This window comes from Notolabrus celidotus, chromosome 6 (assembly GCF_009762535.1).
Source record: "Notolabrus celidotus isolate fNotCel1 chromosome 6, fNotCel1.pri, whole genome shotgun sequence".
NCBI lineage: Eukaryota > Metazoa > Chordata > Actinopteri > Labriformes > Labridae > Notolabrus > Notolabrus celidotus.
Window position 1 is genome coordinate 24,800,021 of NC_048277.1, and position 27,365 is coordinate 24,827,385.

Below are 27,365 nucleotides of genomic sequence, written 5' to 3' on the forward strand. Positions count from 1 at the left end.
TCACCTATTAGGGCCAAGCAAAGACGTTTCATACCTAAAATATACTTTTAACATTTTTTTAAAAACTTTAAAAAGGGTCAATTTGACCCACAACATAACAGGAGGTTTAAATAAAAAACGATTGTTATTGTTCTTTTGTCAAAATGTATAAAACCCCACTAATAGGTTGGTCTGTTCCTGAAAATGGTGATATTCTGCAGTCAGAAGGCAGATTGGGACTTTTTTGATAACTGTACTGCAGAGTTGTAGGGATTTTTTAGAATTTGTATTTTTATTTAGTTATTTATTTATTTATTTATCCATTAATTTATTTAATTATCTTTGTAATTCGGAGTGGCTTCATTATTAAATAAAAACGATTTTTATTGTTATTGTTATTTTGTCAAAATGTCTAAAACCCCAATAATAGGTTGGTCTGTTACTGAAAATGGTGATATTCTGCAGTCAGAAGGCAGATTCATTCAAAACAGACTTTTTTGATAACTGTACTGCAGAGTTGTATGGTTTTTTTAGGATTTGCATTTTTTATTTATTCATTCATTAATTTATTTCATTATTTTGGTAATTCAGAATAGCTTCATTATTAATAGATGTATTTCCAGCTAATGGCATGATAACAGTCGCATCTCTCCCTCCTCATACTGCGGGCATAGCTCTGTTTAACGGGAGCCATACATAGGAGCCATACAAGCTTCATTGCTGTATTTTCATCCTCCTCGACGCGCTGGAATCATGGCGCTCAGTGCTGCTGCTGCTGCTGCTGTGGAAGCCTCTTTTCATCCCTGTTTCCCCTCATGCCCCCCCGCGGACAAACCGGAATGGTTTCTTCCAGGCGAACCTGTCACTGTCACCGCGGCGGTGACGGCAGCCGAAGTGTGAGAGCAGAGAGGGGGGGAGAAGAAGGCTTCATCCACTGCCTGCCATTGCAGTGCGGCGGCTGCTGCTCTGGAAGATCTTTCCCATTCCTATCCTGTAAGATTTTCACCAGCTCGTCGCGGGGACCATTGCTTTCGCGAAGGTGAATTTGTTTTTTCTTGATTCCTCCGTGGTGAGTGCATTAATTCTGGATGGGTCGCTGTAGCCGCAGGAGCTGACTGGATGTGTGTCCCCCTGCGGATACGAGCCTCTGATAACGGAGGAAACTGAGCTGCCTCACTGCTAGCAAACCGCATCTACGCGCTATGCTACGTGCTTAGCTAGCCCCCCAACATGCTAACGTTATCTACTAATTGAAAGCATGATTAAGCTATTGCTGTAGCATTAATCGAGCTTGCATAAAACGCAATAAAGAGTCCTAAACTGCCTGGAAGTGGAGCTGTCATCCGGCTGTTCTCACATCCAGGTAACGTGAGCGATGAGGATGAGCTAGCCGTGTTAGCTGCTGGAACAAAATGTCGGCCAGCTTTGGGGTTGACTTGACCAAGAGAGGGGATAAACGGGGGTACATGATGAATGAAGTGTCGGGTCTGTAGAAGTGGAAGGGGGAGTGTTGTCATAAGCTAGGCTGGTGGAGAGATAATGTTTGTTCTGTGAGTGAAAGGTAAGGTCACGCTGGGGCTCACCTTGTTGTGATGGTCAACTCGTGAAGCCAAAAGTGGGTTTAGGGTGAAGCTAGGTAGCATTTGGCTAGCGTTAGCTTGTTAGCTGAGTTTAATTTGGTAGCACTGACTGTCATAACATTGCTTGCTTCATTGTGTGTGTGTGTGTGTGTGTGTGAGGGTCTTTGCTTTGGGGAAGGGGACTACAGTGAGCTAACTACCTCACTGTACCAACACCTGGACCTTGGCTCACATTCACCTATAAACACAGTCTCCACCTGTTGAATATTGTATGATGTTATAGTGTGTTTAGTCTGCTTATAGCCTGCTTATAACTACAGCTTCTTGGACAGATTGTGTGTACTGCTGGTTCATGGTAACACGCCCACTCTGGTATAATAATGAACGTGCTGAATGCAGGGTTGCCAACTTTCTCACTACTAAATAATAAGGGACAGGTGCACGGTGCCATGGTGGTGTGAGCATGATGTGTGAATTCAGCATATATTCATATTCTGATTCAACTGGAAATGCAGAAAGTGTGTATATTCCCTTTAATTCTTACTGTATCATTATATAACCTCATATGAATAAACCTCAAAGAAAACACAATTTGGCTCTTTACATAAAAAAAAAAAAGAAACAGGCAAAAGAAAAATTAAATGCAAAAGAGGAGTATGACTCAACAAATGTACTTTTTCCATGGATACTTTTTGCTGCTCTTGACTGACTCAAGCAGTGTTTTGTCCTTACATGACAAGTCAGAGTTTACAGATATTTGAAGTTAATTTTGATCAGCTCTGTTCTGCATCTGTTTCTCGAGTCTGACCATTTAATGGCCATCAGGGAGAAAATCCTCTCCACACTTTTTTTGCAGGACTTGGCGCATTTGCGCTGTACACAAACGTGACGTCACCCATCTGTTCCTGAGCGCTGTTTTGAAAGCAAATCGACGGCGGCAGCCATATTGGAAATGCGGAACTCAACCAGACAGAGTGTGACGTAAATGGGCAGAGTTTGAGCCTCCTAGCCAATGTGTGCCTGTCCGGGAGTCAAGTCAGTCATGTCCTTATTTGGGCAAAAACTGGTAATCTTAATATCTTTGAACCTTCGCGTTAGAAAACATTCACCCCCTGTACAGTGTGTGCCGAAAGAGAAATTAGCTACGTAGGGCCAAGCCGTTTTTTGAACCAGGCGGTAAACATATTTATTAATGTTGCAAAGATCGTCATTTTTGAATTGGTGTACATGTGGTTTCCGGTGTTCCTGCAGCCAGCCTCAAGTGGATTCTCGATAAACTGCAGTTTATAACACTTCCCCATGGGCTTCTTAGTTTGAGACCGGAGGTTGCCGCTTGTATACAACTGATGCCCGTTAGGGGGCCTGTGATTGGATGACAGGCGGTGTGATTGGCACATGATCTGCCACTGCCGTTTTATCTGATCTAGGATCTGTAGAGCGCAGTCTGCTGTATTCACAAGATTTAATAGTCAATATGGGACACTTGAGGTTCCATATGAAACAAACCAATTTAGCCCAATATTCGGGATGCCCTGGCTAATACAGGACTGTTGGCAACCCTAGCTGAATGACAGTGTTTGAAGGTATTAAATGAGGAAGAATGCATATAAACATCAGCATCTTCTAATTTGGTTCTCAAAATATCATGATGTTGCTTGAAGCTTTTGAACTGTGTCCTTGCTAACGTTCCCACTGAGAGCAATAATACAGTTTCTTTAGCTTGTTTGGCTGCCATGGGAAACAATTACCATGGTTTAGTTCACATATTGTACTCTAGCGGTCAATAAGGCTTAATATTGTCATTGTACTCAAGCTCTGCATTCAAGATAGAAGAATGAAAAGCTCTTCCCCAGTTAGAGACTTGTGTTGTCTTTGATTTGTTTCTATGATGGGTAACAGGTTTTGCATGTAAAGGCAGCCCTTTAAAAGACAACTCAATGAGGTACATACCTCAATGCTAGTATGATGATTTTCTTAACTGCACATCTCTAAGTTGAACACCCCTAGAGTGTGAGTCTCTCTGGTCATATGATAGTAATGGTAAGAGTTATGGCAGCTGTGCAGGGCATTAGATTTGTCACATGAAGTGGGGGGAGGCACAGATGGTACGGGTGATGTTTGGTGTAACTGTTGGATGTGTCTTGCATGACTCTTTTATCTTTAAATAATTTGTGATGGCTGTGTTGGGCCTGAGATATGAGAGATGAGGAGAATATCTATCTGCCCAAGGGCAACCATACATGATGACCTGTAAATCATGTTGCCCTAAGCTGTCGTGGGAGCAGCAGTCATCTGAGTCACTGTGGGTTTGGAAGGACAACTGTTATCTCATATTTTGCCCACTTAAGTCATATTTGGCTGCTGTTTTATATTACTGTGTTCTTGTTGTTACTGCAGGGGCTTATCCAGTTTTTGATTACAACAAACCTACGTCACAACAGACATATGAAGGAGACCGTATCACTGCTCAATACTATGTGTTGAATTGACACATGGTTCACATTTGAGATACTACGCTTTGATGATAAACCTCGGCACTGGGTTTATCACCAGTAAGTTCTAACGTAGCCTAGCTTCAAAGTAATTTCTAATTCAGTTCAGACTTTACACTTCACTAACATTACAGGGGTTGCACCAGCTGTAATCACAAGTTATATCTTAAATGTTACACCTAGCTCTGAGTTAGGTGTGAAGTCCTCTGTGAAATACCGGTTGTTATGGTGCATCGTTTTGAAAGACGGGACAGCTTGCAGCAGGAGAAGGCGAGGGTTTACTGGCTGTTTTTTGAAGGCAGTTGGTTCTTCACTATAGATTACATCAATTAAAAATGCATGATCATGACTTTGACCTATACTCCTGCTTCTGTTTTCTAGGAGCAGAGATCATTTCATCTGCACAGTAATGGAGTACTGTTGTGTTAATGTATTTAGTTAATGACTTCTCCACTCGATGTTACTGATATTACCTTATCACCGTTTATGTACCTTTACGTTGCTGGCTGTCGATTAGCAGGAGCATAAAGTGGTTGTTTTCAGCAGTCAGGTATGAGAGCTTTTAACTTAACCAAACACTACATTAATAAAGGAGCTTTTCACTGATTGGCCAATGAGAAGGTCATTTCTGCAACAATATGTTTGGTTAGTTTGGATATTACTAGTAACTAGTCCAGATGAACCTTGTGTCCACATAGTGCAACCAAGCAGTGGAACAACTTCAGTAACAAACTAGGGATGCACGATATTATCAGCATGTTATCAGTATCAGCTGATATAATTATCCGATAAAATAATGGGCTGCTGCACACATGTTGGGCTCATGTTTTAAGTTAAATTTGAATTTAAGCAGCAGTCTGTAAGGCACATTTAGCTGACTAATTCAGGCACATTTACTGTCAAGGAGTAAACACTTTATTTAATTTGGGTTTAATTGCTGTACAGTTGCACAGTTCACATGTTCCCTGTGAACAGAGGTTAGGTTTGCTTGCTATGTCAAATGTGAAATTGGCCAAATTTGCCCTGGTTGTGGGGATTGTTATGATTCTCTCAGGGAGAGCATCATCAAAGTTTTAAGTAGGATGTATCTTTTTGTATGAATGTTGTTTGAAAGCAATTGTCATAAATAAATATGCAGTTTTAAGTATCAAGTATTTTTCTTATTTTGAACAAGAAATGAATATTACATATCAAATGTGATAAGAGCATCACCATAATACTGTATGCTAATTCCAATACAGAAGAGAATTGTTGATCTCTGCAATTAGGTGTGCGGGAAAAACATATCGGTATCGATAATCGGCTAAATGAGTTGTAAAATATCGGATATCGGCAAAAAATCCAATATCGTGCATCCCTAGTTACAACCTAACTTGTTTCAACGTATGTTTAGTGAAGACTTTTTGCCCTAACTTCAGACACCATTTATACACAGCTGGTGCAACAGGCCACAGGTTGCATTGTAGATAATCCTTACCTAAAAGGTGTGTTTTATTACATGGATCAAAGTGTATATCCTCAGTTACCTTATTGAAGAGATTACTGGTGAAGAGAGAGTCCAGTAGAAATGCCCCAAAAAAAAACAAAACGTGTGACTGTGAGCTTAGCTTAGTTGCGAGTGATAGCCTGGAGGTGACAATCAAAATGAAAATGATTGAATTGACAGCCTGCTGTATTCAGAATTGGATGATTTTGCTTACACTTATAGATTATCTTGTGTATAATTTGGATATTTTTATCCACTGAGACACACTACACTACACTACACTACACACATTTGACATGCTTTCCTTCTCTGATCTTGAGCCAATAACTCAACCCTTTTTTTGGATGAAGTTCTGTCAATCACTGCAGCCCTATTTAATCCCCCCTCTCTCTTTGCTTCCTCTTAGATGCTACCGAGCATGTTCTTGTTGTGGCAATATTGACTCAGGCTGCGAATACAACTGGAACCTGTTTTCATGCTAATGTATTTTTTTGTTGTCTGCTATTACCAACTGAATTACTGGACGAATGATGATTCAACAATGACTTTGTATACAGGCACTTAGAGACCTCATCATCGCCTTTTTCTAAGTCTGACTTTAAACAGGTGATGAACTGTCTTCCCCTGCTTCTTTATTTTATTCCACCTCAGTTTTAGCATACTGTTTGGGGATAATCTGAGCTGTTGGGAGGATGATGGATAGCTACTTGGACTTTGAAAGGTTATTGCATGGCAAAGACTTCTTACCTTTTGAAAATATGACAAAAACTATGTTCACGTAACACGGTTGGTCTACGTTTTAATAAATGGCGCATTTACATTATGGGCAAAGCTCCTGTGATCAGAAGCTCTCCCACATAAATCTGTCCATCGTAAATCTCTGTTTGAAAGGGGGGGGGGGGGGGGAATTATCAGGATGAAGAGGCTTGCAAAACCGCTCATCAATCAAAGTTCAGCATGCACCACCTTTTTTCTTCTAACGTGGAAACATCCCTTATCATGACTGTTTTTCATGGCTGCGTTGTTCTCATTTCAATCACTGTGACAGAGAAGAGGCGGGGTGCAGGTCAGTGGCTCAGCTTATCAGCACATTCCTGCCCTCTTATGTGCTCTGTGTGGGGCACTGATAACTTCCACAGGGCTGATTGAGTTCAGGAGCTGATTTGCTGGTCCATGTATTCAGATTACACTTAGACCCTGGGTAAGATCACCTACACCAGCTGTGGAGCCTGGAAAGAGATTCTTCACATATTGAGCGAGTATCAAAGGTTTATTTTTTATACTTTTTGGGGGGGAAATGGTCTGTACAAATGTAGATGCAAATCAGCCTTTTTTCCTGTTATCAGTATAATTAGCATTTACAGTTATGGTGGGCGTATGCTTTCTATGCAGTAGCTTTAATAACCCTCTGAATACAGCATGCTCTTTATTCAACACTGCTTCACAAAGTGGATCATGTAGCAGTCGGGAGTCACATATTATTCTTAGGGGCTGGTGGAGACCAAAAACAGAGATACAAGAGTGTTGTATTTTGGCTTACATTCACCAGGTGGGGGACATTTGTGGTAAATAGAGCTGAGGCATAACAATTCATAGCTCTGATTTCTATGCAAATCAGCTTTGAATTTTTTTTATCACCTTCATCTGTAAGATAAGCTACAACAGAAAACTATTTCACCCCAGAAGTCTGAATTAGAGCTGGGCGATATTGGAAATGATGTTATCCCGATAAAATATTTCATATCAGTTCATATCGATAATTGTCATGAAAATAAAAATCAAATCATTATTTCATTTTATTTCAAAGGCAGATTTTTGGTCCGAGTGAAAGTTGGAGAAACCAGACGGTTTGTTAGCTTGTACCTGGATTTAGTTTTCTGATTAACTTCTTGAATCCATAATTTCTGACAGTGCAAAGTCAGTAAGATGTGCAAGTTTTATTCTGTTGTGTCACTCATTTCAGCTCTGTTTACATTCTGCTACAAGCGTCTTCAGCGTTCAATGTCATCCTATTCTTCTGTCTAATGTTGGGTGTCAAAGCATGTAATGCTCATTAGCGCCCCTCCCTTTCCAGTGGTTTGGGGGTGTAATTACAGGTTTATATATTTCAAACTTTTATTGAACATTTGTCATATTTATACTGAGAAAAATTATATCGCGATAATTATGGTTATCAAATTATCGCCCAGCCCTAGTGTGAATGTTAAGGTTTTCCTCTGATATGACCACTTTTTATGTGAAATATATTTTTATTTTGTTATAGTATTACCAGATATCCTCAAATATAAACATAGGCCTTTTTTTGCTTTTGCTACAGAAGGTACCAGGCCTTTATATGAAGCAGTCTTGTATTATAGGCAGGTATTTTATATGAAATTCAGTCTGTCTGAGAAAAATAATTGTTCATATTTTAGTTCAAAGTGAGGGCCTGATTCACAAAAAGATTGCACGGCTAAACCTGTGCAAACGATCCAAAACCACATAGTCTAATTCACATGTGCTAAAGGTTAAATGTCCCACTAACTGCACTGCCAAGCAAATAGTGTCTATGTGCGCCAGTGTTGTTTGTTCCATTTAAATGATCCATTATGCGTTCATTATGGAACAAACAGCCATGCACTGTTGGAGGGAAATGTTTACTGTTGGTGGTAATTTTGCTGGAGTAGTTGTAAGCATTGCCCTGTTGAAACTCTTCAGTGATCATTTCCACCTCTGGATGACCTAAAAATATTAAATCTGTACATACTAAGATGCTAACCCTACAGCTCTAAAATTCCTCTAATATTATATGTAAAAAAAAAAAAAAAAAGAGGTCAAATTAGGAAAATGTGTAGTACCAGACACACAGCTTGACCAGTGAGGAGTGTTTTTATTTGAGGGAATGCTATCACACCCCTGTGTTCTGTCGTCATGAATTAGATATTATAAAAGAAAACATAGTAATTGTTAAACTGCTGACTTATAGTGCTTTAGCAAGCCCGAGTTCTCCACATGCCTCTTTTAGTTGATGCAGAAATAATTAATTTGGTGGCTGGTAGGCTGGAGGTAGTGGAGAGAGCAAACTATGTGTGGAATCTGTCGCCACTCCCCGGGTTCTGCTCTGAGGGATGTAAATTTAACTTGCCCCCTTTGCCAGCAGTGACGTGCCGTCTGTCAGGCTTGTACAGCTCGGTCATTATCCTGACTGATAGGTAGGATGTCATGACCCACTTGGCCTCGGTGTGTAGTTAAATCCATGTTCTGATGATGATGAATCTGGGCCAAATACTTGTAAAAATGTGTACATGTATTCATCTCCTGTCGTTGCATTTTTTGTGTCAAACGTCTCATCCTCCATAGTCACGAAAGTCCTCACCATCACATGTACACGGCAAAAACTGGAATATAAGTAAGATTGAATATCTCAGATAAGGGTGAAATTTACTTATTTTTTGCCTGAAATGACAGTTTTTCTCACTAAGCAGTTTTTATGTAAGAGTGTTTCATTTGTTTTGAGTGTTGTGGTCCTAAATAATCTCAGTAAGATATTACAGCTTGTTACTGTGATTTTATGACCTATATTGAGTAATACATGCTTGAAACTAGAATATCAACTATTACAAAGCTGTTTCATGAGTTCTTATTTCAAGCATGAAATAAGACATCATGACTTTGACACAATTGTATTTCTTCACACAATTAAAACAAATGACAGCCAAATGTAATCCACTGTTTTATTTTTAATGAAACAATAGAAAATTTGTACTACTATATATTAGTACAGTTGGCACAGTACTGTAAACTGGCACTTATTATTTAAACATTTAACATTTCAAACCGTTTCAAACTGAAATAATTCATTCAGATAAGTTATTCCAAATTACAAGGCATTGATATGATTTATGAATTCAACAGCTTTTGGCCCATTAAAGAATTTTAAGAAAATGATCCTACATAATGAGAAATATATTCTTAACTTTTGTCTTTCCATCAAGAAAAGTAAATTAGTTTTAAGTATAAATTTGCTGGTTTCAAGCAAGCGGCAACCTCCAGTCTCAAACTATGAAGCCTATGCGGAAGTGTTATAAACTGCAATTCATCAAGAGTTCCTCTTGAGGCTGGCTGCAGAAACATTTGAAACCACATAGACACCAATTCAAAAAGGACGATCTTTGCAGCATTAATAAACATGTTAACAGCCTGGTTAAAAAAAAACGGCTTGGCTCTACGTAGCTAATCTCTCTATTGGCACACACTGTATTGGGGGTGAATTTTTTTCTGACGCGATGGTTCAGAAGATATTAAGATTACGAGTTTTTGCCCAAATAAGGACATGACTGACTTGACTCCCGGGCGGGAACACAGAGCTGTTGGCTAGGAGGCTCAAACTCCGCCTCTTTACGTTACATTCTGCCTGGTTGAGTTCTGCATTTCCAATATGGCCGTCGATTGGCTTCAAAACAGCGCTCAGGAACAGATGGGTGACGTCATGGATACTACGTTCTTATTTTATACAGTCTATTGTTTCAAGACATGTAATGCCTAGTGCATGTCATTATGTCAAGATAATGGCACAAGCATTTGAGAGACATAGCAACATATTGAGAGAAGAAGTCTTATATTTTTTTATTTCTATCAAGAAAAATGCACTTGTTATTAGTGAAAATACACTAATTTTAAGGTATTACTGGGTCCATTGAGGTTAGATTTTTTTTACTTGTTTTGGAAAGTCTCAACAAGCCAAATTTTCTTGTTCTGTTGGCAGATAATTTTGCTTAGTTTAAGGCATATACCCCCAATTTTTGTATATTGTTTCTTGTTTTTGAAAGCTGGCTTTTTGCAGTGTAGATCTGTCCTCAGCTGCCACTTAACCTGAATACACACTGCATTAATTTGAGTGATGACTGCATGGTTATCTACTGCTAATAGAGAAAATTATACAGCATATGCCAACGATACCCGTACATAAATCAGTATAATTATAGTCTGAAAAGGTCAGGGAATGCGATGAGCAACACTCAGCTGAGATGGTTAAGTTTAACTCAGACTAAGGTATCCAGTCGAAGCTCACAGTTAAATGTTGCTCTGAGTATCTGTCATACGTGTCTGCCGCCGTCCTCTCATTATGACCTGTCACAAAAGTTCTACCTCACATAAGAAGGTTGCTCTAGCATGTCTTGTGTGTGCTCTGTTGGTGCTGAGGGGAGGAAAAGCTGTCCTTTCGTAGACAACGAGGAATGTTTCAGTGAACATGCGTGTTGGCACATAGCGCAGATGCTTTAAGTTGCCTTGGGATGAATGTTTGTGCAACTGTGCAGTGTTGCAGTCTATAGAAAACATTGTATGTCTGGAGTCCTGGACTGTTATGGGGTGAAATAATCTTACTTCAAAAACAAAAATAAACACTCCTGATCATGTTGTTTACTTCAACCTTTGAATGCTGCTTGTTATGATGCAGACTGTTCATGTATTTATCACAAGCAGCAACCTCCGGTCTAAAACTATGAGTCCAATGTGGAAGTGCTAAAAAGTGCAGTTCATCAAGGATCCGCTTGAGGCTGGCTCCGGAAGTACCGGAAACCACATACACACCAATTCAAGAAAGTCGATCTCTAAAGCAGAAATAAACATGTTTACAGCCTGGTACAAAAGACAAGTGTAGTCTGGATAGCTAATTTCTCGATCGGCACACAATGTAGGGGGGGAGGGAATTTTTTTCTAGCGCGGCAATTTCGAAGATATTGAGATTACGAGTCTTCCAATGAGAGGCACAGCTGACTTGATTGACAGGCGGGAACACTGTAGCTGTTGGCTAGGGGGCTCAAAGCCCGCCTCTTTACGTCAAAATTGGCGACAGCAGCAATATGGCTGCTGACAACGATTTGCCTCAAAACAGCCCTTCAGAAACAGATAGGTGACGTCACGGATACTACATCCATATTTTATACAGTCTATGGTTTATCACAGAGTAGAACAGACTCTCTGTTTGGTTTGTTGTAAACTACTGTAGGATTTTTTCTTAGCAATGCCATTATATGTGCTTACCACATGTTGCAACAGAGGCAATGGGACTACTTGTTCATTCACTAAAGCACCTAATTAGTCTGTTGTTGTTGTTTGTGATAATATATGGTGATTGTCCTGTAATGTTGTAACAGGTTGAAACATATTGTGTGGCTCTTTTTCTCATTACATGTTGCAACACAAGTATGTTTCTCTCAATGGTGCTGTTAAGATTAGTTCTGTTTATTTCCAATCAACCAGTTAACTCCAAGTCTCTGTCAGAGGGGAGATTTAATTGTGATGATGTTGCACTTTGACAATACAAAATGTATTGTCCTCATCTGTTGTTTATAATGTAGTCAGTGTGCTGGTCAGTAATCCTTTGCGGGCTCACTGACACGGTGAGCATAATTTATGCATGTAATGCAGCACACCTGAAGAGGAGGGGCATATTAATGCCCGCCATGCAAAGAGAATTGACAGATACTGCTCTGGTTCAACACGGCACTTCAGGGGTTAAGTCCGATACAGCAGTTTACACTGCGGATGGATGTTCGCTAGTACAGAGGAGTCCCATGCTGTAGCGGAACTGCAGATCCCACACAGATCGCTGCCAAGCTAGAGGGGATTTGCTCCGATCCCATGAGCGTGTAAGGAGAGAGCTGGAGGGAGAGATACATGATGAGGGAAGATGTTGGGAGAGGATGCAGACCTGTGCAGGACAGAGGAAACATTAGGGCGTAGCTGCGAGGTGTGTTTCATAACCCCCTCACCTGTGGTCGTAATTTCAGTAGTTCACGAGCTGAGAAAATAGAAGAGAAGAGGAAGGTGGGGGCGAGAATCTCCTGGCGATGATTGGTGCGGTTCTGCACTGAGGCTGCTGAAGTGCGTCTGCAGGAATCTCCTGCTGGATTTACAGAGGAGTAGCTCGAGGTTGGAGAGGCTTTGGTGTGTGTCCTCTGTAGCGGCCACGATGAACTGATGTAAGTACCTCTGACCTTCTCTGCATCCAGTTTAATCTAAATACTTTAGTAACAAATCAGAGAGACTAAGACACAGTGCTGGAGTGTGTTAACCTTTAAATAACACAACTGTGTTGCTCGTGGCTCTAATGGTTTGTAATTAAGTTTTATATCACAGTTAATAGATTAAATCTCCTGACCTTCTTATCACTCGTGCTTTCCTGCATCTCCCCCCCTATCTCCCCTCCGTTAGAGATCCACAGTACAGTGTGTGCACATGTTGTATGTGCACAGTGTCACTTGTCTCTCAGGGGACCCCCTGGTGGGGGCCAAGGTATTGGCCCTCATTAGCATCTGAATATGCTCTCCGAGGCAGGAGAGTTTTAGCAGTTGTCAGCACTCCACAGCACATCGTTTTCAATTTCTGAAGTGATCAATCATCTTATTCTACTTGTTTGCTGCTTCACTGCCAGCAGTCACAGCAGAGACTGATACTGTTGTTGTTTTCTGTCTTTGGCTGCTGTGCAACTTGCATAGTGTTCTTTCTGACAGTACCCTTGTTGGACTTAGCAATCTGTTCTTTGCTGGCATGCTAGTCTTTGTGACAGTGTCATCCTGGTTCGTTAAATGCTTGTGAGGGAAATGAGATGCGTTTCTTTCCCAGCAGGAGACTGAGACTCATTAGCTTTATTGCTGTTCTTATCTTTTGGGGACTTATCTGGAGCTGGACTAAGGAACAACATTCAGGTCCCCAAAAAAGGATGGTGGTGTCTGGCTTCAGTTGTTTGACAGAATTTAAAGTGTGCTGCAGTCTGCTTCAACAAAACGAGGAAATGCATCATACTTGTGGGATTTTTTGATAAGTTTTGCATGAGCAAATTTGCTGAATTCATTATGTGTTTCTCAGCATTGACAGTAAACCTCCTCTGTCAATGTTACTTGTTCAAACAGCCACATTTCACAGCCCTGGTATTGTAAAGGCTTTGTGAAAATCATCCACCTCTTCCTGTGTCCCTCAGGCCTTTACAGACAAATCCAACAAATGGGCATTGGGGAGAAGGAGAATGCGTTTTCTTTGCTGTACTGCATCATTTGTTTCGATGCATGGCATTTAATATAACAGGAGGTTATTAAACGTTCTCCAGTGTTGCTGCTGCAAGTTTCCCTTAAATCACTCTGTTGCAGCATCACAACGGCAGAATTAATGAGAGCTATTTTTAGCTCCTCTGGTCCCAGAGCGGTCAAAATTGAATAAGGTTCTGCCTCAGCCCTAAACCATAGTACTGCATAAAATCTATTCTCTCAGTCAGAGGATTGAACAGCCCACCATTTTGCCTCTGTTCCCTCTGTGGATGTGGAAGAAGTATGATTTTGTTTTTCTGCTGAGTAGAGAGCGAGGGAGCCAGCACTCTTTAATTTTAATGATACTCCAAAAATGAATACAGAATGAAACACCATTTTTGCTTCCCTCCTGGAGGGTCATGTTAGGTTAGTATTGTGATGACTCATTGTATATTAAGGACTTTTGTCTCAGACAGGAGACGGAGATACTCTTCTGCTTCTTCAGGTTTCTAATTTTCACCTGGTGTGGATGAATAGAATCACTCCTTGGTACAGAGGAGCTTTTCTATTCCAGTGAGGACTTTCACATTTCAGATGAAGATGACTGTGTCCTGTTTTTACGGTAAAAAAGCACAAATTCTGGAAATGGTCTAATGAGGCCTGAGATCTGAGGTATGGCATGCAATACTACTCCCTTAAATCAGCTCCTTTTAGCATTTTACCAGCCAAGTTTGTATTTGGAAATGAAAAGAACTGTCAAAAGGCAGGTTCCTTGCCAAAGTGGCTCGTAGGTTTGCCATCAGCGACCAAAATCTGCTAATATTCAATTCTGGTGGCCTCACATGGGGCTGCCAAACCACACAACAAGCACTCATTTTTGTCATTGCAGTGTATTATTTTACTTGCTTATCGGTATCTTTTTACAATATGCTACAAATATCTGCCTCAGAATTTAGTAATATCACCCACCGTATGAGCCATTTTACCTATGTTGTTTTTGTTCTTTTGTTTTGTTACTTGCACAATCACCACAAGGGGTACTTCAGGTAAATGGGCAGGTAAATGCTACAAAAGGGGCACAGGTGAAGTAGTGATCTTGGGAGCGGGAAGAGCACATGGTTTTTACCGCTTGTCTTAGACCACACTGTTATCCTCATCATGCATATCACCATCAAAGTAGGTTGCATGTACCTGTTTATCATCTGGATCAATAAACAGCAAGAAATAACTAAGTTTCTCAGAGACCCTCAGAATGTCTTGAAATTGTTGCTCCTTACAAAGTTGCTTTTTCATTTTAAGTAAATGCCCAAAAAAAGCAAGGATATATTTGCAGTTTCCTTTAAATATAATTGAAAATATAATTATTCAATGGATTATCATTTTGTATTCTACTTCTTTTGATTGATTTTTCCTTAAACCAACTCATTGTTTCTGCACTGCAGTAATTAGTTCATGTGAACCAGGGTTGTAGGAACAATATTCCAGGGTTGCATATAATTCAAACAGTAAAAAATGTATTGATATTCGAAGCAGCAGCCCGCCACCCCAAATGTGACATGACCCCCTCTCCACCGCTCCAAAACAAAGGCACGAAATACTTTTGTCATGGACTTTACGTAACTCGTGTGCACTTGTTGTCATTCAGTGGCATGCACGTCCTCTTTGAGCATTGTCTCCGCTCTGCTTGAGTGTTTCTACCACTTATTCATGCTTCACACACACACAGTAAAAGCTTTGTTTTTTAATTAAGCGTGCATGTTAGCAACTCAGGACTTTCAGGTTGCCAATGAGAAGCTAGAAAAATTGCAGCTAACCTATTTTGCTGCAAGCTACACACGTCTCTGCCAAAAAACACAGTTTACTGACCCTGTCTAAAAAATATTTGTGCCTAGCACTGTAGAAAACTTCCTAGGAATTAAATATGAAGAAAGGTTACGCTTTGTGTATGCTTTTCAAAGGAAAAGCCTTGTTCTTTTTTTTTGTTTAGTAACTGCCCACGTTTTCATACAAAGCTTTTTATTCTGAATGTGTATCCTGGACAGTTATTTAGAGTCACTTGCAAATAGGGTTGGCTCTTAATAGGTAACTTAAATATAGTTGGGGAAAATATATTTTAGCATAATCCTGACTAAAACAAACAGATTTCATGCAAGTACAGTTGAATATCTATGCTATTCCTCAATCACATGCACATAGCACACTGCTTACTGCAGGGCTATTGAGACCACGCCCCCTACATGCACTGTGCATTCCTACATGCACTGTGCATTCCTCACATGCACAGATGATTTCTAGAATCCTGAAGAGGCTAGGCTTGAGAAGCTTGAGGGAAGATGCTTTTTTATTTAACATTTTGAACGGTACTTTGATGGGATTGCATTGTTGTTAATTTTTGAATGGGTTAGGTTGGGGGGATGAGTAATATTTAACTAAACATTCATGTTTCACTTTCAAATAAATCTGTTTTGATTGTATGAATTTGGATGGATGTCTGCTAATGACAAAACAAATATTTATGCTTGGATATGATACCTTTCCATTAAATTACCCTCAATTCCCAGTTAATTCCCACAAATTCCCATAATACCCATGGAAAATTTCAAATGTGGAATATTTCCGAAATTCCCTAGCTTAACTTCCCATGGAAATTTACCGAAAAATGTTCCACCCCTTTGCAACCCTAATTGCAAAGCTCTTCATTTGCGATAACAGCGATTATGAAGAGCAATGGAGTTCACTATTTATGAACATACATTTTAAACATTAGTTATAAAATCTGAGCATAAAAATTCAAGTATATTTCCAAAATGACAAATCCAAAGAATGGAATTTGAATAGGATTGTAGATGAAGATCTTCAAGTCCTGATGTGAACATGAGTCACATTCAATTGCTCTCAGAAGAGTATTCCTTCAACAGACACACTCTGACAGTCTGTTCGGCTGTGGTTCTAACTTCAGTGAATTTAAAGAACTCTTGTGTTGTTGACCATTTGTTCACTGGCTCCACACAGTCCACTTCCACTCCTGTCCCTTCTCCACTCAGCTGTGAGATCCATCTGTGTTGTGGTCCATCTGTGTTGTAGAGCTGGCTCCCAAAGTTGCTTGGTTGTAATCCCCCCAAGCATGACCCATGCGACATGGTGCGTCTCCGCTGTGGAGCGGCTGCCAGCCCTGGCTCTGGCCTGTGGCGTGAAGCTTCTGTTGGCATCAGTTGTCAGCGGCCATAAAGGACATTCACAACATTTCTACAGAAGTCATCCGTCACTGGATGCTGCAGAAGAGAACAAAGTGTACACAGGAGAAGTATGGAGTTGACTCTTTTATTTGCTTTCTGTTCTGTTTACTTGACTTTTGAGACTTGTGTCTTTGGCTCTGAACAGAGCACTCTGCTGTTGGTTTGGTCGTGAGACTTCAAACTAAATGCAGTGTAGTTGTTCTGTAATCATTCCTTACTTATATTTGTTAACTCTGCAGATATCTTACTTTAAAGGAGCAGTAATGTGTTTGTTTTTGGCAAATGTCAGGCAATTAGTGCAAACTGAATTTAGATATACATGTGGCAGCAAGTAAATAGTGCTCCTCTAAAAAAAAAAAATAATTTGTTCCTAAATGAATTCAGCCGTGTCTTCTCTTTAAAACCTCTCACTGTTGAGAGGAACCTTCAGACACGGCCTGAAAATGTCAGGCCACTTGAACAACACCGCACTGTTCCCCCTCTGTTACCAGAGCAACAAGCTCTGCAGGAGGAGAAAGCAAAATTACATCCCTTCAAAGTGAAAGGTGTGTGTGTGTGTGTGTGTGTGTGTGTGTGTGTGTGTGTGTGTGTGTGTGTGTGTGTGTGTGTGTGTGTGTGTGTGTGTGTGTGTGTGTGTGTGTTTGTGTGTGTGTGTGTGTGTGTATGTGTGTGTTGTGAGGGAAAATGGAGAGTGGGAGAAGGGGACATGCAAAGGACTATGGTGAATCTGTTTAATATTTCCCCCTTGAACTCTGTTGTTTTTCCTCTACGTCAGATTCCTCCTCTTTTAGCTCCGTTTTGAAATTTTACGTTCCGCTAACTTTATGGAGATTTATCTGTAGTGCATCGACACTCTGTAAACATTCTCTAATCACATTTTCCAGTCAACAAATTCGCAGTCTTTACTGCAACACAGGGCCTGAACATTAAATGCTTGTGTGTGTGTGCATGTTTGTGTTATGCCGCCTATAAAGAATTTCTTAAAGTACAAATGTCAACTGGAAACAAGTACCTCCTAAAACTTTGCAGTTTAGTGGCAAACCATCTATAAATTCAGACAGAATGTCAGAGTTCTTAGCATCAGCGTTTTCACAGTGCATATCTAAAAGACAGGGGGCATAAATCCTCCTCCCCGAAGAGCAAACTTTCCAGAGAGAATTCATGCCTCTGCTTTCAGCAGTCTTGTTAATATTCAGATGTCTTTTTCCCTCCTCTTTCAAGTGCAGTGTATTCAGCGTAAAAGGCCATGGGGGAGTTCCCCAGTTCAAACTTTTGTTCCCTCCCTCCCTCCCTCCCCTGTCCTTGTGCGAGTCCCACCATAAGCTTCTTGAGGAGTTGGTGAGTGTTGCTGCCAAGCTGAGAACGTCTGGGGCCACCTGCGGCAACTTATTCAGCTGCTTGTGTTCTCAGACACCAGCTTACGTTTGGCACTTGGCCGACAGGTCATAACACACATTAAGGATGATGTGTTGAAGGAAGCCTGGGAGATAAAACATAAAACAGGACAGCAGCAGAGACAATAGGGTACATTGCTGCCTCAGATCAGGGTTTCCTGTTGTGCAAAAGCAGAATACACATTGGCCATGGTTACATGATGTTTTTTCAATCGGAATTAATTATTCAGGATTAAATAATTTGGAATGAAAGTATTGTCCATCGCGTTTACACGGAAATAGTAATTCCGGATTGAGATTTACATGGAAAACACGTTTAATCGTCTTTATTCAATTCCACTTAAGGTCTGGGGGTTGGGAAGGGTTCTTTTTGGACAGGGGCGGGCGTGACGTATTTACGTCTACCGGAAGAAAACATAGTCCAGTTCCTGCTTCTTTTATTTTTGGTTACAACCAAGCGGCAACCTCCACTCTGAAAATATGAGTCCAATGCGGAAGTGCTAAAAACTGCAGTTCATCGAGGATCCGCTTGAGGCTGGCTCCAGAAGTACCGGAAACCACATACACACCAATTCAAAAAAGATGATCTTTACAGCAGAAATAAACATGTTCACAGCCTGGTACAAAAGACGAGTGTAGTCTGGATAGCTAATTTCTCGATCGGCACACACTGAGGGGGGTGAATCTTTTTATAACGCTGCGATTTCAAAGACAATGTGATTACGAGTCTCCCAGTGAGAGGCACAGCTGACTCCGTGAACACTGTAGCTGTTGGCTAGGAGGCTCAAACTCCACCTCTTTACGTCACACTGGCTCCACAGCAGTAATATGGCTGCCGCTGACGATTTGCCTCAAACAGCTCTTCAGAAACAGATGGGTGACGTCACGGATCTTACGTCCAAACTTTATACAGTCTATGGTTTAATCGTCTATTCAATTCCGCTTAAGGTCTGGGGGTTGGGAAGGGTTCTTATTGGACAGGGGCGGGTGTGACGTATTTTCGTCTACTGGAAGAATACAGACTCCAGTTCCTGCTTCTTTAATTTTTGTTTACAACATGTGACCACACAAGTGACAAGTCCCACGATTAAGTTGGACGCTACAGCTTTAAGAAGGTCCACATTTTTATGCTTCCGTCCATCAACTCTTTTCATGATATCCATTTCTTCTAAGGCTCCTATTAAATAAATAGTCTCGGCTCGAGTCCAACGCTTGCTTCGGACGGCCAATCTGGGATATGTGCGTCATCGCGACAGGAGAAGGGAACGAGCATGCTCAGAACGACTGGAATTAATTTAAAGCGGAATGAACGTATACATGATCGAGGAATTATTCAATTCGGATTTAAAATCAGAATAAACCACCCACTTACTTTAATTCGGAATGGTCATTTGAATTCGGAATTAGATGTTTACAAGGTCATCTTTAATCTTTTTAAAGAGGATTTAATTTTTATTCTGAATGAAAGAGGAATTAAAAGTCTCATGTAAACGTAGCCATTGTTTCCTTTAAAACATCACATTTTTTAAATATGTTTTGCCTTTGACTCATCCAAGATTTAGGCATCATTATCACTTTTAGGAACTCGATAGCCGAACCATTAGCGGGTTGTCATGTTGATGTGTTGCTTGTTAATCTTCAACATGAGCTGTGCTGACACTTGCAAGTTGTTCAGCGCCTGAAGCTGCAAACAAGGTGGTTGTAATGACAGCTGGAGGTCCAAGCACTGAAACTGAAACTGCTTTTAATGTGCACTTCATTTTGTCATCACACTTTATGTGCCGCAACATGAGATCACTCCTCCTGATGCCTCCTTTGCCAAGGCGGCCATACTGTTGGTGTTCAGAAACCAGCTAGCGAAGCAGGGAGTGAAATAGTGTGCGATAGTCTCACCTATTAAGGTCACAGACCTGGGATCGCTTCACCTGACGAAATGGGGGTTATTGCATTAGGTGCTGTGATGTGGCAGGTAATTTTCTCGAGGGGATGGACCTGATAGTATTTTATACGCAGTCATTGAATGTCTAATGTGTCGTGAGATTGTGGTGGAGGTGAAATGATATAGAAGGAGAGATAAGATAAGAAGTGAGCTGTTGGTCGCCGAGGACACTGCTGACCCAACAGCTGAAGGAGGCGACCTTCATCTTATCCTCTCTGGTTGTTAATGTGATGGAGGGTGTGCTTGAATTTTAAACACTAACTCTCAGAGCGGTCTAATGTATGGAGCAGGGTTTAATCATTGTATCATTATACTCCATGCCCTGCAGACATAGGATCAGGTACTGTAATGTTGCACACATGTGGTCAATTTAAAACTTTGTGTGTGTGTGTGTGTGTGTGTGTGCTGCAGACAAAACCAAACACAATGCTAGGTGAGTCAGTAGGGGTGGGAATCGAAAACTGGATCTGACTTGGAACCGGTTCCAATTGATCAATTCCATCGGAATTGTACACCTCAAATGTTATCGATTCTTCTGAACGATTCATTTTCCAGCACAACTACCTCAAATAGGCTGAAGCATTTGTTGACTCGGCATCAAAACTTGGGGTTTGCGTCGGGCCGAAGTAGACAAGGGTTCTATCGGGGAGGTGAACCCCCGCCTACCTCTCCCCTTTCGGAATCGGGACACTTTCCCCCACCGAGAGGGGGTAAAATACCTCCACGATGACCCCCGGAGGAAAAGTGTTTTTCCTTTCCAAATTCAAAGTCTTTTCCTCCAGGCTCCAGGGGCAACGTCCGGACTCATGCGGCCGAGAATACTACTGTTCATTATGTTCAAGTTGAATATGTTCATGTTCAGTCTTGTGCAGACATAATTTTTGAAAAAATAAAATGGTTCCTTTTGGTGCGGAAGACTGTGTAGAACTACTTTTTTCCCCCTCAAAAAAAACACTCAGGCATCATTAGGAGAATTGATAAGGAATTGGATTGATAAGCAGAATCAACAATGGCATTGACATTGATCAAATCTTATCAATTCCCACCCCTATGTGTCAGTGTGTGAAGGCAGCAGAGTAAAACTTGAAACAAACTCAGTAACATGCTTTGTGCAGCTCTGTGTTTGTAGCCACTGTGACAATTGGCATCCATTTCAAACTTTGCCCATGAGGAACACAGAAACACTAGAACTGCCTCCATCCTTTGAATAGAAACTCAGCTTTGTTCAGGGAATGGAATGGAAGTGGGCTCCTGTCTTCTACTATCATCGCCTTTTATAAAACGCGTATGCTCTTCCACTGTTCACTGTTCATCATTCGCAGCTTTGTTTACTGCGTTCCACGGCGCAGTATAATCCTCTCCAAACCTCTCAGGTGGCAATTGTTTGAACATAATGCAGATGTATTGATTGTAGTTATGTGCCTTTTAAGTATAAGTGTGCACAATACAACCGCAATTAGATTGTAGTCAGACCATCATCATCTGTCACTGGAAAAAGATGGTGATGGATCATCCTGCAGACTTTGCAAATGTAATTTACAGCTGTGGTTAAAAGCTGCTGCTGCTTCTATTTTGGGAGCAAACACTAGAAGCTCTTACACTGACAATTTTTTCTTCAACCCGAATAAAATAATTGTAGTAGAAATTAGAAATAAACTGTTTCCAGGAAGTGTGGAGAACGACTGGCAGACTGTTTTCATATATTTTGGAATTGCCAAAAAATCAAGTCGTATCAGGGGGGGAGTAATTACAGCATTAAAAAACATTTTTGGAGCAGGGATTGACTGCTCATTCTCAACAATTTATCAGGGTAACAACGCAGCCCACCTCTCAGTTAAGGATAAATACTTGCTAAAGATTCTATTAGCAGCCAGCAAAAAGGCCTTGACACGAAAGTGGTTGCAACCCAATCCTCCAACAGAGACTGAGTGGATAGAAATCATGTCTAGTATTGAAAGAATGACTTACTCACGAAACCTTAGAACAGAAAATGTTTGCATTACTGGGAAAAAAGGACTGTGTACGTAGCATTGAAGGATTAATAAGCCATTACTGCATGAACTGACTGTATTTCCACTAGTATATCACACGGATGTTTAGATGACTTACTGTTTCTGTTTCACTGAGCTGTGCTGTCTAACTGTGCCTGTTTACAAAAATAAAGTATAAAAGAAAGAAGAAGAAATAAACTGTTTCCATGAAGTGATCCAAAGAGACGTGCATTACATGCTCCAAAGGGTTTGAACAAATGTAACTTTTTGGACTTTTTTAAAGGAGTAATCTTCTCAAATATGTGTCTGAACCAAGCGGCAACCTCCAGTCATGACAATTGAAGCCAATACAGAAGTGTTAAAAACTGCAGTTCCTCGAGGATTCGCTTGAGGCTGGCTCCGGAAGCACCACAAACCATAGACACATCAATTCAAAAAAGCTGATCTTTACAGCAGAAATAAACATGTTTACAGCCTGGTGCAAAAGACGAATGTAGTCTGAATAGTTAATTTCTCAATCAGCACACACTGTACAGGGGGTGACATTTTTTCATAATGTGGCAATTTTGAAAGATATTAAGATTACAAGTTTTCCATTATGAGAGGCACAGCTGACTTGATTGACAGGCAGGAACAATGTAGCCGGTCAGCTAGGAGGCTCAAAGCCCGCCTCTTTACCTCACACTAATTTAGGTTGACTTCAGCCCATCCAATATTGCTCCCGCCGACGATTGGCTTCAGAAACAGATGGGTGACGTCACGTATACTACGTCCATTATTTACTCAATCTATGGTCTAAACACTGTCGAGACATTCAACAAAACTTGCCTCTCCTTTTGTTTTTAAGAGTTTTACATTTCTCCATGGAAACAATATACACATCATTTATCAACAACAGCTAAATGAAGACTCCAATTTTCAATTAAAATATGTGAAAACAGCAAAATAGAGCAATAAATTAGCAAAATCAATCAAAATCAAAGTCTAAAGTAAGTTTTCAATTTACTAATAAAACATTCAAAATAAATCAATACCAAAAAAGATCGAAATAAACAATGATAATGACGACGACGGTGGCCTTCAACAAAAAATACTCAACCCCACTCACCCCCTTTGTATACCTCCCGCCACCCAACTGAACAGTTACTTAAAAGGTAAACCACACCCATGAACCCAAAACAGGAAATGAAGTAAGCAATAACAAAGGAAATAATCATGATTAACTAATAAGACAGAAAATCAACATTATGGCCCCTACACACATCATTATATAAATGTGCATAAATAATCACACACATACATCAGTCAGAGTTTGATCATCACCCCTCTTTGTATGGCACACCCATCTTTTCTCATTCTCCAATCCAAACATCCCCCACAGTCTTTAAATCTTTGAATATCTCCTACAAACAGTTGTATCAGTGGTTATTTTTTGCTACAGCAATGTCTGTGTCTCCTCCTGAAATTCAATCACCTTTACCTCATGTTACCTCTACGCCAGGCAGGCATGCACAGACAGTCTATTTGATACAACCAGACAGAAACGATGGGATTGAAGAATGCTGTCCCTCTGGTTAATCTGACAAAAGACAAATATGTTTTCATTCTGATTCAGTGATTACAAGAAATGCTTATTTTGCATGTTGCTTTCTGTTGCAAGCAGCAGGAAAAAAAAAGCCTTGGGCCTCGGCTGAGTGTTGAATTGATTTATTTACCAGCTGTAGTGAGGATGTTTAATGACTTCATGCAAGGACGTTTCACTGTTGTTTTACTCAAGGACACTTTGGCCGAGCACGTGACTCTTCTGGTGACTGATTCTGTGCGTCTCTTTTCTGTCACAAGACTGTTCCCGCTTTCAGCCTTCTTTGGATCTCAGTCTGTCGTCCCTCTCGTGTTAATCCCACTGTTCTCTATCTCTTGTCTCCTAGAGCGCAGCAATGGAGGAGACTGTCATTTGGGAACAGCACACAGTAACACTACACAGGGTAGGTTCCTCTTTTTTCTCCTTCAGATGCTCCCAACATCAGTTTTGTGTTTCTCTTTCTACCTCTCTTTTCTTCCACCCCCCATCTCTGCATTTTTATTCCCTCCAGTTTTCCTGATCACATCATGTAAGTGTGCTCACCATGCACACAGATGCAGGTGGAACGGATAGAACAGGAGAGTCATCACAGTTTTCATCTGTCCCACAATTTTGACCGTGGTGCTTAAAAACCTGCAAAGAGAAACTGCATTTTGAAGCTAACTCTGTGTTTGCTGGCAATGACAAACAGTAGGAGAAACAGTCTATGGCTGTTACATTTTGACATCAAAATGTAGAATTGAATCAAAGAGAGTCCACTCTTCCTCTCTGAATCAGTACGTCTTACATGACATTCAGTATTCTGGTCCACAGAAAGCTAAATCAGCATCCTAATCTTTGTTTCTCTTCTCTTTTTCGACAGGCACCAGGGTTTGGCTTTGGAATAGCCATATCAGGAGGTCGGGATAACCCTCATTTTCAGAGCGGCGAGACCTCCATTGTCATCTCAGATGTGTTGAAAGGCGGCCCGGCTGAAGGCCTATTGCAGTAAGATTTTGTTCCAGTATGAGCAGATGGTGATAAGTATTAAATTACCCTGGCTGCTACAGAAAGACTCCAGCATGTCTCTTATCTCTCTGTCTCCTCTTTAGGGAAAATGACAGAGTCGTTATGGTCAATGCTGTCTCCATGGACAATGTGGAGCATGCATATGCGGTGCAGCAGCTTCGGAAAAGTGGGAAAATTGCCAAAATTGTGAGTGTGATAATCCCATTCTGAATCTCTGCAGGAAACGCTTCAGTATTCGTTGAAATCCATCACTGCAGTGGAATGTCAGACATTTCTTAAACATTTAACTTGAAGCAAAAACTTCATGATCAAGAATGATTAAATCATCTTTATGTAACCGCCCCGTCTCATTTTCTTTTTTTATGCTGTAACCAGACAATCAGACGAAAGAGGAAGGTGCACGTCCCCATGGGCCGCCTCGGGGAGAGGGAAACCATGTCAGAGCACGACGAGGAGGAGGATAGCTACGACGAAGAGATATACGAGACGCGGAGCGGACGCAGCGGTGCTTACAGCGGCGTGGGCGGGGCCATGGGCAGGAGAAGCGGGCGTAGCAGTGGGCGGAGGGACAGGGAACGAGAGCGCAGCGGCTCACGGGAGAGGAGTCTCTCCCCACGCTCAGACCGCCGCTCACACAACCTGCCCCCGCGTCCTGCTAAGGTCACGCTTGTCAAATCTCGCAAAAATGAAGGTGAGGCTCACAAAGTCGGGGAAAGAGAAGGAGGCTAGAGGGAAAATCACCTGCTATTTTATTTACCCAGCAATTACCAGACAGGCGGACCTTTTAGGAGAGAATAAGACCTCCAGATCAGCACTGGTCAGCTGCCAGAGTAAACAAAACTTGCCAGCCGCAGCAAAATCCAAGTTAACTCAAGTAAATCTAAGTCAAAGAGCAATTAATCTTCTTTAATCAGTACTGTTAATCCCAGCGGGAGCGGCGGCTTGACAGCACAGAGCGGTCAGTGTGGAGTGGTCATGTGAGCTCTGTGCTAATATGGTCTTTGTTGCTGTCGTTCACTCTGTAAGCAGAATATGGCCTGCGCCTGGCCAGCCACATCTTCGTCAAGGACATTTCCCCTGAGAGCCTGGCAGCCAGGGACGGCAACATCCAGGAAGGAGATGTTGTACTGAAGGTAAGAGGAAGGAGGGCAAGAAGCATGGGGAGACATTTGAGATGTAATTAGATATTTGACATGATCCAAACTATTGACATTATTACTTTCTTATTTCAGTCTTTGTGTTGATTAAGACAGAGAGAAGAATTCATTTTCCTCTGGATGACTTCTTAATATTACACTGAACTAGCCTCTGTGTGTTTTTATCAACCGATCTATATTTCATGCTACTTAATCTCCATGACAGCACTTAGAGTTGCAGCTGGAAGCACTTGATTATGCTGTGTTCTGTCTTAATTTGGCGATCACATAAAGTAGCTGTCTGTGTATAACAACTTTTCTTTAACCCTCCTATTATGTTTGTTTCTCTGGAACAGTAATAATATTCCTGGGTCAATTTGACCCGGGGCATATTCATTTATCCAAAAGTGTCAGAACCCCAAAACATTCCAATACACATTTGTTTTAATCTATTTTTTAACTCCATTACTAACCATTTAATTCAAGATTTAGTCCATTGGTGTTCTTTAATTCTCACAGGTCATGGTTCAATGAGGATAACTCACACGTTTTTCATTTAAATTAATGTTAAAACTTTTTAAAATGTACATTGGAAAGCCTTAAATATAAATACAATAGTTTTACATGAGATATATTTTTGTTTTATTTATTTAAAATGTTTATTTTAAGACATAAAAGGTTCTATAAATATATTTATTGTAAAGAATTTTCAGCATTTGTTTAAATTCACTCTGTCAAGTCCCTTCTGAGTGTTTTTTGTTTGTATTTCCTTCTGGTTTCGGCTGCGTCTCATAGCTTTAAAAAAGGATTTCACCCCAACAAACAGGATCACTGTTGCTGTTATTTTCCATCTGGGTCTTGTGCCTTAGAGAAAATATGCCTGTAGCCTAAACTTAACTTCTCATATGACAATTTTATTGCTTAAAACCGAGAAACAAAGACATCTTTCATTTGACTTCTTTCACTAACTAATTGAAATTCTACGCCTTTTCTGTGCAGTGTCATAGTAAATGCCTTCTGTTTCTGTTCCTTGCAGATCAATGGCACAGTGACAGAGAACCTCTCCTTGATAGATGCCAAGAAGCTGATAGAAAGGTCAAAGGGCAAGCTAAAAATGGTGGTTCAGAGGGACGACAGGGCGACCCTGCTGAACATCCCTGACCTCGATGACAGCATTGCTTCAGCCAACGCCTCTGACAGAGATGGTGAGAGCGGTGTTAAGTGTTGGATTCAGCTGAAACAGTGCGCTGTTTGAAAAAGCCCGACATGTCAACGTGTATATCAGGGCGTACTCGCTGAACAGTGGCTCTTTTGTCTGATCAGACATTTCAGATATCCATTCACTGGCATCCGATCATTCCAATCGATCGCATGACAGGCGTCGTAGCAGCCGCTCCCGCTCACCGGACAGACGATCCGAACCCTCAGACCACTCCAGACACTCGCCCCCTCAAATCAGCAATGGCAGGTAAAGATCTCCAATCTTCACATTCGTATTGTAAGTTTTTGGGGGTGACTTTTTGAAGTGATTAGAAT

General features: G+C 41.0%; 1 protein-coding gene across 8 annotated transcripts in view; it reads left to right on the forward strand.

Annotated features, from left to right (window-relative positions):
* The first annotated feature begins 623 nt into the window (after positions 1-623).
* The window catches only part of tjp1b (tight junction protein 1b), a 49,593-nt gene continuing 22,851 nt past the window's right edge, over positions 624-27,365 (forward strand). Inside the window, exons 1-8 of one of the 8 annotated variants that reach the window (XM_034685449.1) lie at positions 624-1,018; positions 24,032-24,088; positions 24,548-24,672; positions 24,777-24,879; positions 25,069-25,384; positions 25,720-25,826; positions 26,866-27,034; positions 27,153-27,297. In XM_034685449.1, the coding sequence (XP_034541340.1) occupies positions 24,041-24,088; positions 24,548-24,672; positions 24,777-24,879; positions 25,069-25,384; positions 25,720-25,826; positions 26,866-27,034; positions 27,153-27,297 (1,013 nt within the window). In that variant the 5' untranslated portion in view covers positions 624-1,018; positions 24,032-24,040. Of the gene's footprint in view, positions 1,049-24,031; positions 24,089-24,547; positions 24,673-24,776; positions 24,880-25,068; positions 25,385-25,719; positions 25,827-26,865; positions 27,035-27,152; positions 27,298-27,365 lie in introns of all 8 variants that reach the window. The other 7 variants (XM_034685452.1, XM_034685454.1, XM_034685453.1 and 4 more) reach the window with 7 other exon arrangements.